Source organism: Biomphalaria glabrata, chromosome 10 (genome assembly GCF_947242115.1).
Source record: "Biomphalaria glabrata chromosome 10, xgBioGlab47.1, whole genome shotgun sequence".
NCBI classification, from domain to species: Eukaryota; Metazoa; Mollusca; class Gastropoda; family Planorbidae; genus Biomphalaria; species Biomphalaria glabrata.
The window spans coordinates 16,222,741-16,238,621 of record NC_074720.1 but is presented as its reverse complement, the minus strand read 5'-3'; the positions used below and the strand labels follow the sequence as shown (position 1 = coordinate 16,238,621).

The 15,881-nt window shown below is 33.9% G+C and overlaps 1 protein-coding gene across 2 annotated transcripts in view; it reads left to right on the top strand.

Annotated features, from left to right (window-relative positions):
• Positions 1 to 1,435: 1,435 nt before the first annotated feature.
• The window catches only part of LOC106050327 (sorting nexin lst-4-like), a 42,046-nt gene continuing 27,600 nt past the window's right edge, over positions 1,436 to 15,881 (top strand). The window contains exons 1-2 of one of the 2 annotated variants that reach the window (XM_056043683.1): positions 1,436 to 1,587; positions 5,010 to 5,096. In XM_056043683.1, coding sequence (XP_055899658.1) covers positions 1,573 to 1,587; positions 5,010 to 5,096 — 102 coding nt within the window. In that variant the 5' untranslated portion in view covers positions 1,436 to 1,572. The remainder of the gene's footprint in view (positions 1,588 to 5,009; positions 5,097 to 15,881) is intronic. The other variant, XM_056043684.1, reaches the window with a different exon arrangement.

Below are 15,881 nucleotides of genomic sequence, written 5' to 3'. Positions count from 1 at the left end.
TTGCTTTGTTGCTTTTAATTGTTCAGTTATTTCATACACAATAACAGCATGAGCAATATGTAACAGATTTTCACCCTCTAGACTCTATATCTAGATTAAACTAATGGACTAAACAATAAAGTAAAAAAAGGTTGGCCTATCTTGTTCTTCTTCTTTATATTACAGAGCATTGATCAGTTTAGTAACAACATTTACCGTGTGTCCGAAATAAATCTAGTAAATAAGATTCAAACTGTTCTATAGCTTACATTGTATGGAAGAAATAGTCAAGGAGATGAAACAAAATAGCGACATGACTAGTTAGTTAGTTTAATCGTTAGTTCATGTTTAAAATACAGTTTATGTTTGTTCGTGTCCATATTAGTCGTTTTTACTGAAACGCTCAGGGAAATAGGAAATTAATACACACTGGGGGAATTTTGGTGCCCCTCTCCACTTGGTGCCCTGTGCGGCCCGCACCACCCGCACATTGGTAGCTACGCCACTGCTCACAGCTCTCAGACCTCCTTGCTGGCAATGGCGGGGAGTCTACAATTTTTTCACTAACTCCACGAAGAACCTATTCTAGTGTACAATAAACGATAAGTAAACCGGCGGCGTAGCATACGCCGCTTTTTAGCAGGGCCGGCCTTAGGCCACTGCAACCTATGCGACCGCAGTGGGCCCCGCACTTTCATTGGACCTGCGCTAATTCTATGTGTATAAATTATTAAATTAAACCATTTTATAACTTATGACAGATTTCCCGCGGCGTCCTGATATACCAGGAGCTCCTGGTAATCTCATGAAATTGCAAAATAGACGAAAAAGTCCTGGAAATATCCGGAAATTATTAAAATATTTTGAAAACTCATACAGATCTCCTAAAATATATAGACAAATATTGTCATTTTGGGGTGTCATTCAATATGGTAAACGCCAATCCTACGCGCGATAAATAAAAAAGGCATTATGCAATAGCCGAAAATAATTGTGTAATCTGATGAAAGAAGCTTCTCGCGCCTCAAACTAATGAAGAATTACTTGAGGTGACTATCTGCAGAAATAAGAGAGTGATCTTTCCTTTACTTCTTCTTCTCGTCCAAACTCTTGAGCGACGAAGAGAATTATATAGGCCTATATAATATAGATAAGATTATCTCAATTAATACTTTTCTAACAAAACGTGTATTTTTTTTATTTATTACTTATATAACATGCATTTATGTATATTTTTTACTTATATGTCTAAGAGAAAGTTTAGACTATATAAAGAGGTCCTCGCGGGGTTATAGCCTATATGTTTGAGAACCTGCAGGCTTAGACGGTTTAGAGTTGGTTTTACTTTGGATAGATATATATCATTAGTAATTTTATAAATGGCGCAGTAGATCAAGACCTAAATCTAGAGCTGAAATTCGAAGTTGATTGAAATAGACTATGTTGAGGCAGCTGAACTGTTTTACGCAGAACTAGGACTAGATTTGTAAATATAAAATAATGGTGAGTTGGTGAGCAGTATGATGGATATATCGTTTATGCCCCCTAGTTAACTTGATCCAACAGGTGGCAGGACATTAGCAGCTGATCAAGATGGCAGCCATACAGGTAATACCGATTAGTAAACAAACAGATTTGTTAATATGCAGGAATCAGGGCAGTTGCTATATCTATGTATTTAATAAAAGTTCATAATCTAATTATTGTGTACCAAATCAAATTCGAATTTAGTGAATATATCGTTGATAATAATTTTTATTACTGAAATTGTACTAAAATACGCCTATTTTTTTTGTTAAAATACCTACCTAATACTGTGTTTGAGATAACTCAGTCACAGTCTCTTCTCACTGACATTCATAATAAATAAACCTAGAGACTAAAGTAGACTCACATACATAGCGGACTCCTTGAAAATTTGATTGACTATTGACTTAAACCTTATTAACAACTTAAATTAGTTACACTTTGTTACTGTTATTGCTTCTATGCACAAAAACGAATAAGCCATCAAATTAAATAATTTAGATATTATCATATAATTTAGTCTATTTGGACTGACTAGGGCAGGCCCATTTAATAATATTATAATAATAAAATATACTTACTAACTCTGCTAACTAAACTTAGACTTAGATTTAGAATAGATCTCTATTATTATACTTATACGTCTATATTAACTATATACTAATCTATATATGTATATAATCTATATATATATTAAATTATTATATATTATATTATAATATATAAGAAAATTATTATATAATAACTAATTAGGCCTATAAAGCCCTATATATAGATTATAGTCACTATAGTATAGATCTAGATTATTTTAGATTAATCATAATTATTCATAATAGATCTAGAATAAACAAAATAGATTTGTAGATTAGATTAGATCTAGATTCTAGTAACTTAAATCTTGTAGACCTAGACTAGCATTAGTCTATAATCTATATATAATATATAGAGTAGTTATAAATGCTATTCGGACACCTATAGGCCAAAATTTCAAAGTTTGACTTTGACAGCACATTATTTGATAATGGTTTGACAGAGAAAAGAAAATGAAGTATCAAAATCTTCTTTAGTTTAAGGAGAATAAGGATGACTTCTTATATTTAATAATAATAATAATCTTTATTGTCCGTATGGAAATTTGTCTTACAATTTGTGCATTACACCAAACAAAAAACATTATAACTATAAGAAACCAAAGTGTACATTCACACCAGACTCACTCATAATTTTTACCCCTAACCTATATTTGTTATTATATTTAAGGTCAAAGAGGCCATGTGTTTTATTTAATTCAAATTTGACCTACATTATTTGATTCCGGACACCATAATTTATTTCAGACAGTGAAGTCTCTATATTTAGGCATCAATAAACTCAGATTTTAATTCTATATTAACATTAACTAAATTTTAAGATCCCCAGGCATAGCCCCTCACATGAAATCATTAAGATGTTTTAAAATTGTGCATAAATACGAACACAAAAAAATAAAAATATGAACACACTTATTCCACCAAAATTAGGTGACTGGGATAGTGACTTCTACACAGACTTTTAGACTTATTTTATGTTTGCATGATTAGATGTGTGTTGAATGTTTGTGTTTTTTGTTTATTCATTTAATAAATTTCTAATACAGATGATATTTTGTAGTATAGTACAGGCTAGGATAGCCATTCTTGCCTAAATAGCTGAATCCTCTATATTCTCTCTCTATAAATCTAGATCAATCTAGTAGGTCTAGATCTAGGCATTTTTCATTCAATATACCAAGCTCACTCCGAACATTTACCCATTTATTCTCTATAAAAAAAAACAACAAACAAATATAATATAAGGTCATTAACATTGATGTCCAAAACTGGCTGTCCGAAATAAATTTTGGTAAGAAAATTGTAATTTAATTTTTATTTTGTATGAAATCAAACAACTTGGCTTATGAATCAAATAAATCAGTTCCATAAACAGAATATATAAATATTACCGGGCTCATTAGCATAGAGACTTAGCCAACCAAAAAATATAGTCTTAACCCTAGAAAGAGGTAAAGTCATCTGGGTAACATAGGAAAAAACAACAACCTGACTTACACATTTGAAATTCTTTTTTCTTACATAAAAAGATACCTAAATGGAAGGAAATTGGGTTAGAATCATTGGAAAATGGACACGCAGATTATACAGTCCGCTAGTTTCATATTAAATATCAAAATAAAGATTTAATGACCACAAAAACAGCGAGTGTCCAATTTCATGTAATGTCCGGATTAAATAAACTACTCTCTCTCTCTATATATATAGTATAGTTCTAGTCACAATATAGTGAAATATACTGTAACCTATACAGTCAGCAATACTGATACTGAATAGTCTAGAAAGTAGATCAATCTTTGAAAGTTGAATCTAAATCTAATCTGCTCTAGTGTTAGAGTAAGAATCAGTAGAGTCTAGTCTTATATAATAGATTAGAATCATTAGTCTCTAGGGCTAGATCTATCATCTAATGCAATCTATTCTATATTATTTAATATTATAAATTAGTATAAATTTAATATTCTATCTATAGAGTCTAGTCTAATAGATCTTATAACAGAATTTTAACTATTATAATCATATTGTAAAATGTTTTATGTTTCGAATATTCCTTTAGATTCTGAAGATAATTACCCCATAGACTAACAAATAATACTATTTTACCATTTAACCAAAAAAGAAAAAAGATTTTATAAGTGAGCTGTCCATATCTTGTAGTTTTTACAGATGTTAACAACAATGAATAAATTTACTTAAATTTATAACATTATTTGTCCTTCTCCACCTCAATTTTGTTTTGGGTGCTATGCAAAGACAACTCAGCTTGAGTCAAATCCTAATTCTTCATTCCTGGTTTGCTTTAGAATTTCAACTGTTTTGATCCCATTTTGTTAGGTAACCAGATTATGGCACTCAATCACACATTCCTTTTATTTAAACTAAAAGAACTGGTTGAATTTCGGATTAAAAATATAGAAATGATAATTTAACTGCCATGGGCAAATTATTTATTAGTTGGGGAACCAGATTCTAGACAGTTATTTAAGCTTTGGACTAAATGTTTTGACAAGTTAAATATATTCCTATAGATTATTAGATTTGTACAAATTTATTTCAATGTTAATTAATTTTGGTACTCGCTGGAAAGTTGTTTGAGTTTTGTTCTTGCTATTAGGCTTTGGAATGTTAAGAAATGTGTATCTATTCTGCTTTAATGAATACTCTATTCTGCTTGAATGAGTACCTGATGTCAGTTTGGGAAAGTATTAGTCATTAAACTAAGTACTGGACTCAGGTTGTAAAATCCACTTCTCTGACTCATAGATCATTCTTTAAAAGGAAAACAAAAATATGCAGAAGTGAAAAATGCTCTTAACTTTAGCAAATCTATTGAAAATAATTCTCAAAATACTTAAACATTTATTTGACAATGGAAGCTTTATATACAAATATGTTTTTTTTTTTCTCTTCTAGGCAAGGTGCTTGTATGATTTCGATGGAGATATTCATAATGGAGAGTTGAGTTTTTCAGCTGGAGAAACAATTTACATTACCAGACAAGTGAGTGCACTGTTTGTCTTTTTTTTTTGTTTTTTGTTTAAGTTTGTAAGATACTGTAACACTTAAAGTAATGACTAAGGGGACAACACAGTTCCTTGTTTAGACCTTTCAAACACTTGTGCTTGATTCTTGTGCTGAAGTGTGCATGCTATGAATAGTTACATTACATTTCTTCTACAAAATATTCCAAGTATTTATGCATGTAAATAAGTGCTTAATTGCAGCGGTTCCCAAACTTTGCAGACTTACAGTGCCTTTTGCTAAATGCATACCTTTTTGAGGCGTTGGTGGTGAAAGTAAACTTTAGAAAAAAAAAATGTTGCCAAGTTTGAGATTTATTGTCATTGTCTTCTGATCATTCTAAAATAAAAATGTACACCAAAATGACAAACCAAAAAAAAAATCAACTTCCTGGGTCTGTTGCTAGGCAACTAACAGTGAAAACAATAATGGGAATTTGAGAGTCTTTATGAAAATTAATGAACCCTAGTCGTTTTATGACTGAAGGAGACCAACAATGAGAAAAAGGCACTGGTTCTTCTATCTAATCATAATAATGTTTTATGCAAGGTAGACTTTTTTTTTTTTTTTTACTTATTCCCAGGGCAGCTAAGAAATACAAACTATTTGAATAGGGATATTTATGTGTTATATATAATTATATGTAGATCTATATGAACAGTTGAAACTATAAAATGAGCACACTAGATAATTTGAGAAATATGGTTGAAGGTGTCCAGGCTATCAGACACATTTTGTTTTAATAAGATTTTAAGATTTTGTGTCATTCACTGAGCAATGTAAACTATTAAGTCACTTCATCAACCTGGCTCTTGAAATCAGGTGAGATCATCAATCAACCATTCTGTGCTTCATCTGTCAAAGTCATCACCTAGCACATGGGAAGTTTGGGGGGGAGGTGTCAATGCTAAATAAGTTTTCAAAAAGAAGAAAAAATTGCAATGTATATCATTTTTCAGGTAAATCATTTAAATTACAGTTTGAACACACACTGAATTTACAAAGTTTATTTCAGTACTTCAAATTATTCCCAATCCAAAGTTTAGTATGCAAAGTAGACCTTTTCTTTTTGGCACATGTAATTTTGTAAAGTGCTGTTATTATTAGCTATTACCTTTGCACCATTCATAAAAAGGAAAAAATGCTTTGTCAGTTCAGCCTTTCATTCCATATTGAGAATGAAGTCAACATTAAAGTAGATTATCTATATTATAGTAAACAAAAAAAGTAAATTTCCCCTTTCAGATCATGCAGTCTATGGGGCAGATGATGTAAAGGCCATCTGTTTCTGTGGCCCACGGTTAACAAGGGTGTCATGTGGCCAACATAACGGCCAACAGTCTTTACTTTTCCCCAACTAATATCAGGTACCCATTAAATCTGGGTGGACTCAGCGGTGCCCTAACGATCCTGAAATTAAAAATTCCAGTCTTTACCAGGATTCAAGCTTGGGACCCCATGGTTTGGAAGCCAAGCACTTTACCACTCAGCCACCACGCCTCCTCATCTATATCATATAGTATAGTCTATCAAAGTCTATATCTCTTAATCTGTTGTAGATTATATCTGCATCTGTAATTTTTCTATATCTCCTGATGTAGACTGTTTATATATTTTCTAGATTAACTATAAACTATCTAAATCTCCTACTGTAGACTATCTAAATCATCTGCTGTAGACTATCTAAATCTACTGTTGTAGACTATCTAAATCTCCTGTTGTAGACATCTAAATCTCCTACTGGAGACTATCTAAATCTCCTACTGGAGACTATCTAAGTGTCCAGTTGTAGAGTATCTAAATCTCCTGCTGTAGACTATCTAAATCTCCTACTACTAAGTGTCCTGTTGATTAACTTTAGATGTCTATGCGTATGGTATGGTTCGAGGTAGGAACGAATGCTAACACTCTATTGAAATGAATGACATTGGTGTAACCAGTAAGGACAAAGATGATATAGTGTCTGCCATGCAGCTGTAGCTTCTGTAGCGAAGTCTCCACTACAGAAACATTCGACCAGGCTTTGACTGAAGAGTTCTGTCACCTCTATATGGCCATTTTCTCTCTCTCTCTCTGTCTTTTTTAAGGAATTCCATCCATACTGGCCTATTAGTACACCACACACGGGAGTCTGTGTTTTTTCCTAGCTCTCTGTTATCACTAGCACTGTTCAAAATACAATCACGGCCCCAATTATCTGTCGTTAGTTATCAGCCAGCGATTTGTTTCCATCTAGTGTTTGACTGTTTTGTGTTGTATGTGAAGCACACACAGGGGGCTCAATACCACTAGATATAGCAAACAATCTAGAGCACGCAATTAAGAACGTCGCTCTAGAATTGACACTTTGGGTTGTTATTATTGTATGTATCTGTTTGCTATGACAAGTGAACTGAACATGTAACATAGTGACACTCTACAAATAGTTGACATTCGTGCAGTGTTACAAGTCTAGGCACAAATTGTTTATGGTGAATTTTATTGGCCCCTTTTCTCCTTATCTTACAGATATCCAGACTGACGTAGTCAGGGAATGTCAGTTGAACATGGTGCTCGCTGCTATAGTTTTTTGTCTTTGTCTAGTGTGTCAAATTACACACACACACACATATATACTATAGATAGATCTAGGCCGGTGGGCGTCACATTTTAAGTATCTCGACTGCTAGACCGGAAGTTCGTACTCACGACCCAAAATTAATCACCGTAGTAATGTCAGCTGATTGGCGAGTGAAGGCACGTTGGGGCACTACGCTAATTTCTTCACATCATGTCCCGGCCTCAGCCTTCCTCAATCACCCCTGTTTCGTCATTGGTATTGCGTTAGTCTTATCAGAAGTATGCAGAGGAACCTCGTGTTTGTTTTCTTATAATCACGACACTTGCGTAGCAGATACCTGACAGATCAGAGTAGGAAATATACTTTTAAGTAGCGTTTGAACACAATAACTGTTTCTACTTAGACAAAAACAAACATTAAATGGACACTGACCTACTAGACGTTCCGACCAATTGTATAGTTTTACAGGAATAGACTATTTAAACAGAAAAATAAAAAAATCACGAAAGACGCGCAGGAAGATAGTTGATAGTCCTTATTAATCCGGATTCGACTGTAAAATAGAATTTGTTTTCGATACTTTGGGATTCGGTCCGAATACATCAAAACCTACACTGTCAACACTGAAAGTCTTTCAATAAGTCGTCATCGCCCCTGTACAACCGAATGTGTGTGTGTGTGGTAGGATTGCGTTCTCTCTTGCCCCACTTGTTTCCCCTTAAACAAGCAGCAAACAACGACATTGATAAGAATGTCTCTGGTATTCGAGGTTCCACGACAATTCGTTCACTGACATTTCGTTCACCGACAAATCGTTCACGACTTTTCGTTCACGCGACTATTCGTTCACCAGACATTTCGTTCACCCGACAATTCGTTCACGCGAAATGTCTGGTGAACGAATAGTCGCGTGAACGAAAAGTCGTGAACGATTTGTCGGTGAACGAAATGTCAGTGAACGAATTGTCGTGTCCCCGGTATTCGATAGTGCCAAAGTCTTCCCACATTATTGTTGAAAGATACATTTTGAATGCTGCGGACGTGTAGCAATTCCATAGACATTTAGTTCGGCTTGGTGCTGCTTTAAGGACAGGCTGAGACTTGACTCTTAGGTTTAGGTCCAGGTCTCTTTAGTAGGTTTGTGTTTCTTGCTCTAAGTAACTTCAGGTCTCTTTAGTATGTTTGTGTTTCTTGCTCTAAGTAACTTCAGGCATCTTTAGTAGGTTTGTGTTTCTTGCTTTAAGTAACTTCAGGTCTCTTTAGTAGGTTTGTGTTTCTTGCTCTAAGTAACTTCAGGCCTCTTTAGTAGGTTTATGTTTCTTACTCTAAGTAACTTCAGGCCTCTTTAGTAGGTTTATGTTTCTTACTCTAAGTAACTTCAGGTCTCTTTAGTAGGTTTATGTTTCTAACTCTAAGTAACTTCAGGCCTCTTTAGTAGGTTTATGTTTCTTGCTCTAAGTAACTTCAGGTCTCTTTAGTAGGTTTATGTTTCTTACTCTAAGTAACTTCAGGTCTCTTTAGTAGGTTTATGTTTCTTACTCTAAGTAACTTCAGGCCTCTTTAGAAGATTTATGTTTCTTACTCTAAGTAACTTCAGGTCTCTTTAGTAGGTTATGTTTCTTACTCTAAGTAACTTCAGGTCTCTTTAGTAGGTTATGTTTCTTACTCTAAGTAACTTCAGGCCTCTTTAGTAGATTTATGTTTCTTACTCTAAGTACTTCAGGTCTCTTTAGTAGGTTTATGTTTCTTACTCTCAGTAACTTCAGGTCTCTTTAGTAGGTTTATGTTTCTTACTCTAAGTAACTTCAGGTCTCTTTAGTAGGTTTATGTTTCTTGCTCTAAGTAACTTCAGGTCTCTTTAGTAGGTTTATGTTTCTTACTCTAAGTAACTTCAGGCCTCTTTAGAAGATTTATGTTTCTTACTCTAAGTACTTCAGGTCTCTTTAGTAGGTTTATGTTTCTTACTCTCAGTAACTTCAGGTCTCTTTAGTAGGTTTATGTTTCTAACTCTAAGTAACTTCAGGCCTCTTTAGTAGGTTTATGTTTCTTGCTCTAAGTAACTTCAGGTCTCTTTAGTAGGTTTATGTTTCTTACTCTAAGTAACTTCAGGTCTCTTTAGTAGGTTTATGTTTCTTACTCTAAGTAACTTCAGGCCTCTTTAGTAGGTTTATGTTTCTTACTCTAAGTAACTTCAGGTCTCTTTAGTAGGTTATGTTTCTTACTCTAAGTACTTCAGGTCTCTTTAGTAGGTTTATGTTTCTTGCTCTAAGTACTTCAGGCCTCTTTAGTAGGTTTATGTTTCTTACTCTAAGTAACTTCAGGCCTCTTTAGTAGGTTTATGTTTCTTACTCTAAGTACTTCAGGCCTCTTTAGTAGGTTTATGTTTCTTACTCTAAGTAACTTCAGGCCTCTTTAGTAGATTTATGTTTCTTACTCTAAGTAACTTCAGGTCTCTTTAGTAGGTTTATGTTTCTTACTCTAAGTAACTTCAGGCCTCTTTAGTAGGTTTATGTTTCTTACTCTAAGTAACTTCAGGTCTCTTTAGTAGGTTTATGTTTCTTACTCTAAGTAACTTCAGGCCTCTTTAGTAGGTTTATGTTTCTTCCTCTAAGTAACTTCAGGTCTCTTTAGTAGATTTATGTTTCTTACTCTAAGTACTTCAGGCCTCTTTAGTAGGTTTATGTTTCTTACTCTAAGTAACTTCAGGCCTCTTTAGTAGGTTTATGTTTCTTACTCTAAGTAACTTCAGGTCTCTTTAGTAGGTTTATGTTTCTTACTCTAAGTAACTTCAGGTCTCTTTAGTAGGTTTATGTTTCTTACTCTAAGTAACTTCAGATCTCTTTAGTAGGTTTATGTTTCTTGCTCTAAGTAACTTCAGGCCTCTTTAGAAGATTTATGTTTCTTACTCTAAGTAACTTCAGGTCTCTTTAGTAGGTTATGTTTCTTACTCTAAGTAACTTCAGGTCTCTTTAGTAGGTTATGTTTCTTACTCTAAGTAACTTCAGGCCTCTTTAGTAGATTTATGTTTCTTACTCTAAGTACTTCAGGTCTCTTTAGTAGGTTTATGTTTCTTACTCTCAGTAACTTCAGGTCTCTTTAGTAGGTTTATGTTTCTTACTCTAAGTAACTTCAGGTCTCTTTAGTAGGTTTATGTTTCTAACTCTAAGTAACTTCAGGCCTCTTTAGTAGGTTTATGTTTCTTGCTCTAAGTAACTTCAGGTCTCTTTAGTAGGTTTATGTTTCTTACTCTAAGTAACTTCAGGTCTCTTTAGTAGGTTTATGTTTCTTACTCTAAGTAACTTCAGGCCTCTTTAGTAGGTTTATGTTTCTTACTCTAAGTAACTTCAGGTCTCTTTAGTAGGTTTATGTTTCTTGCTCTAAGTACTTCAGGCCTCTTTAGTAGGTTTATGTTTCTTACTCTAAGTAACTTCAGGCCTCTTTAGTAGGTTTATGTTTCTTACTCTAAGTACTTCAGGCCTCTTTAGTAGGTTTATGTTTCTTACTCTAAGTAACTTCAGGCCTCTTTAGTAGATTTATGTTTCTTACTCTAAGTAACTTCAGGTCTCTTTAGTAGGTTTATGTTTCTTACTCTAAGTAACTTCAGGCCTCTTTAGTAGGTTTATGTTTCTTACTCTAAGTAACTTCAGGTCTCTTTAGTAGGTTTATGTTTCTTACTCTAAGTAACTTCAGGCCTCTTTAGTAGGTTTATGTTTCTTCCTCTAAGTAACTTCAGGTCTCTTTAGTAGATTTATGTTTCTTACTCTAAGTACTTCAGGCCTCTTTAGTAGGTTTATGTTTCTTACTCTAAGTAACTTCAGGCCTCTTTAGTAGGTTTATGTTTCTTACTCTAAGTAACTTCAGGTCTCTTTAGTAGGTTATGTTTCTTACTCTAAGTACTTCAGGTCTCTTTAGTAGGTTTATGTTTCTTGCTCTAAGTACTTCAGGCCTCTTTAGTAGGTTTATGTTTCTTACTCTAAGTAACTTCAGGCCTCTTTAGTAGGTTTATGTTTCTTACTCTAAGTACTTCAGGCCTCTTTAGTAGGTTTATGTTTCTTACTCTAAGTAACTTCAGGCCTCTTTAGTAGATTTATGTTTCTTACTCTAAGTAACTTCAGGTCTCTTTAGTAGGTTTATGTTTCTTACTCTAAGTAACTTCAGGCCTCTTTAGTAGGTTTATGTTTCTTACTCTAAGTAACTTCAGGTCTCTTTAGTAGGTTTATGTTTCTTACTCTAAGTAACTTCAGGCCTCTTTAGTAGGTTTATGTTTCTTCCTCTAAGTAACTTCAGGTCTCTTTAGTAGATTTATGTTTCTTACTCTAAGTACTTCAGGCCTCTTTAGTAGGTTTATGTTTCTTACTCTAAGTAACTTCAGGCCTCTTTAGTAGGTTTATGTTTCTTACTCTAAGTAACTTCAGGTCTCTTTAGTAGGTTTATGTTTCTTACTCTAAGTAACTTCAGGTCTCTTTAGTAGGTTTATGTTTCTTACTCTAAGTAACTTCAGATCTCTTTAGTAGGTTTATGTTTCTTGCTCTAAGTAACTTCAGGCCTCTTTAGTAGGTTTATGTTTCTTACTCTAAGTAACTTCAGGTCTCTTTAGTAGGTTTATGTTTCTTACTCTAAGTAACTTCAGATCTCTTTAGTAGATTTATGTTTCTTACTCTAAGTAACTTCAGATCTCTTTAGTAGGTTTATGTTTCTTGCTCTAAGTAACTTCAGGCCTCTTTAGTAGGTTTATGTTTCTTACTCTAAGTAACTTCAGGTCTCTTTAGTAGGTTTATGTTTCTTACTCTAAGTAACTTCAGATCTCTTTAGTAGATTTATGTTTCTTACTCTAAGTAACTTCAGGCCTCTTTAGAAGATTTATGTTTCTTACTCTAAGTAACTTCAGGCCTCTTTAGTAGGTTTATGTTTCTTACTCTAAGTAACTTCAGGCCTCTTTAGTAGATTTATGTTTCTTACTCTAAGTAACTTCAGGTCTCTTTAGTAGGTTTATGTTTCTTACTCTAAGTAACTTCAGGTCTCTTTAGTAGGTTTATGTTTCTTACTCTAAGTAACTTCAGGCCTCTTTAGTAGGTTTATGTTTCTTACTCTAAGTAACTTCAGGCCTCTTTAGTAGGTTTATGTTTCTTACTCTAAGTAACTTCAGGTCTCTTTAGTAGGTTTATGTTTCTTACTCTAAGTAACTTCAGGTCTCTTTAGTAGGTTTATGTTTCTTACTCTAATTAACTTCAGGTCTCTTTAGTAGGTTTATGTTTCTTACTCTAAGTAACATCAGATCTCTTTAGTAGGTTTATGTTTCTTGCTCTAAGTAACTTCAGGCCTCTTTAGTAGGTTTATGTTTCTTACTCTAAGTAACTTCAGGCCTCTTTAGTAGGTTTTTGTTTCTTGCTCTAAGTAACTTCAGGCCTCTTTAGTAGGTTTATTTTTCTTACTCTAAGTACTTCAGGCCTCTTTAGTAGGTTTATGTTTCTTACTCTAAGTAACTTCAGGCCTCTTTAGTAGGTTTATGTTTCTTACTCTAAGTACTTCAGGCCTCTTTAGTAGGTTTATGTTTCTTACTCTAAGTAACTTCAGGCCTCTTTAGTAGGTTTATGTTTCTTGCTCTAAGTAACTTCAGGCCTCTTTAGTAGGTTTATGTTTCTTACTCTAAGTAACTTCAGGTCTCTTTAGTAGGTTTATGTTTCTTACTCTAAGTAACTTCAGGTCTCTTTAGTAGGTTTATGTTTCTTACACTAAGTAACATCAGATCTCTTTAGTAGGTTTATGTTTCTTGCTCTAAGTAACTTCAGCCCTCTTTAGTAGGTTTATGTTTCTTGCTCTAAGTAACATCAGATCTCTTTAGTAGGTTTATGTTTCTTCCTCTAAGTAACTTCAGGTCTCTTTAGTAGGTTTATGTTTCTTACTCTAAGTAACTTCAGGTCTCTTTAGTAGGTTTATGTTTCTTACTCTAAGTAACTTCAGGCCTCTTTAGTAGGTTTATGTTTCTTACTCTAAGTAACTTCAGGCCTCTTTAGTAGGTTTATGTTTCTTGCTCTAAGTAACTTCAGGTCTATTTAGTAGGTTTATGTTTCTTACTCTAAGTAACTTCAGGTCTCTTTAGTAGGTTTATGTTTCTTACTCTAAGTAACTTCAGGTCTCTTTAGTAGATTTATGTTTCTTACTCTAAGTACTTCAGGTCTCTTTAGTAGGTTTATGTTTCTTACTCTAAGTACTTCAGGCCTCTTTAGTAGGTTTATGTTTCTTACTCTAAGTAACTTCAGGCCTCTTTAGTAGGTTTATGTTTCTTGCTCTAAGTAACTTCAGGTCTCTTTAGTAGGTTTATGTTTCTTGCTCTAAGTAACTTCAGGTCTCTTTAGTAGCTAAGTAACTTCAGGTTTCTTTGATTTGAGGGATTTAAGATACCAGCAAAAAAAAAAATTCACTTAAGGGCTATATTATAAAGGCTTCATTGGCAAAAGACTCATCATCATCATCATCATCAAACTCCATTTGAGTGAGTGCTTGAGAGTCTCAAATCATCTCTTGCAAAAGCCCTGGACAGAAACCCTGCTGTCTTGCGTAGTGCATAAATGTCGCCATACAGGTCGAGAATTTTTGGTTTCCCAGACCTGTCGAGGCGGAGATCAGCAAGTCTGGGGCAGTCAAACAGTTTCCTATTCTTCCCCGCAGCTGTGCAAAAGACTTGGACTGAGGAGTTTTAGACATGTGACCACTAGTGCTATGAAACCAGTGGCGCATCTCTTGTATGAGTGTCTCCAGTTCAGTGTCACTTGCTCCGTACGGAAGTTACGCGACTTATCATTGTCCCATTGGCAAGTATCTGAAGCGGAACTAGATTGAAAACCTTCCCGACCAATGTGTGAACTGTGAAGTAAAGGAATGCAACTTATTGTATTGGGACACTTGAAGAAATGGCAAGGGGAGAGCATCTCCCCCACTTGGAAGCCACTTTACTTTTCCTCTAATCTGTTCTTGCTGATAAGAAAGACACTTCTGGAGGATGACACTTTGTCTCAAGTGTTTGTTGGAAGATAGAACTCGGATTATCTCTCAATTAGTCAGACAAGGCGGCTGGACATAACAAACAAGAAATAATCTTTTTTTTTTTAAAGGTGGGGGGTATTTTTGGTCCCGTCAAATGCACCGATTTATACCTTAAACAATGTGTTAAAATGGAAAGGAGCCAGTTGAGAGTGTGATGAATTGTACCTTCCATGTCCTCTGTGTGTCAACTGAGCTCAATTAGCTATTACCGTATATCACAAGAACGTCTTCAGTACCGTGAAGCAATGGGAAGGAGGGGGAGGGGAAGCATTGATTCGAATATTTGGTTTAGATAGAAAAATAAAATAAAAAAGATTACTCTAATCTTTGCTGGTCCAGTAAGTGAACTGAAGTGTTTGTCACTTCACCCAGACAAACAAAACAAACAACTGACTCACACAGCTAGAAACAATTCATGTATCCAGGAAGTAGTGTCGCGCATGTAAGTCTTTCAGGTCGGCGTTTTTGTCTCTTGTAGCTAGGAGCTTCACAAATAGAACATGTCTTAACAAATAGAACATGATATGAGATCTTAACAAATAGAACATGATATGAGATCTTAACAAATAGAACATGATATGAGATCTTAATAAATAGAACATGATATGAGATCTTAACAAATAGAACATGATATGAGATCTTAACAAATAGAACATGATATGAGATCTTAATAAATAGAACATGATATGAGATCTTAACAAATAGAACATGTCTTAACAAATAGAACATGATATGAGATCTTAATAAATAGAACATGATATGAGATCTTAACAAATAGAACATGATATGAGATCTTAACAAATAGAACATGTCTTAACAAATAGAACATGATATGAGATCTTAACAAATAGAACATGATATGAGATCTTAACAAATAGAACATGATATGAGATCTTAACAAATAGAACATGTCTTAACAAATAGAACATGATATGAGATCTTAACAAATAGAACATGTCTTAACAAATAGAACATGATATGAGATCTTAACAAATAGAACATGATATGAGATATTAACAAATAGAACATGATATGAGATCTTAACAAATAGAACATGATATGAGATCTTAACAAATAGAACATGATATGAGATCTTAACAAATAGAACATGTCTTAACAAATAGAACATGATATGAGATCTTAACAAATAGAACATGATA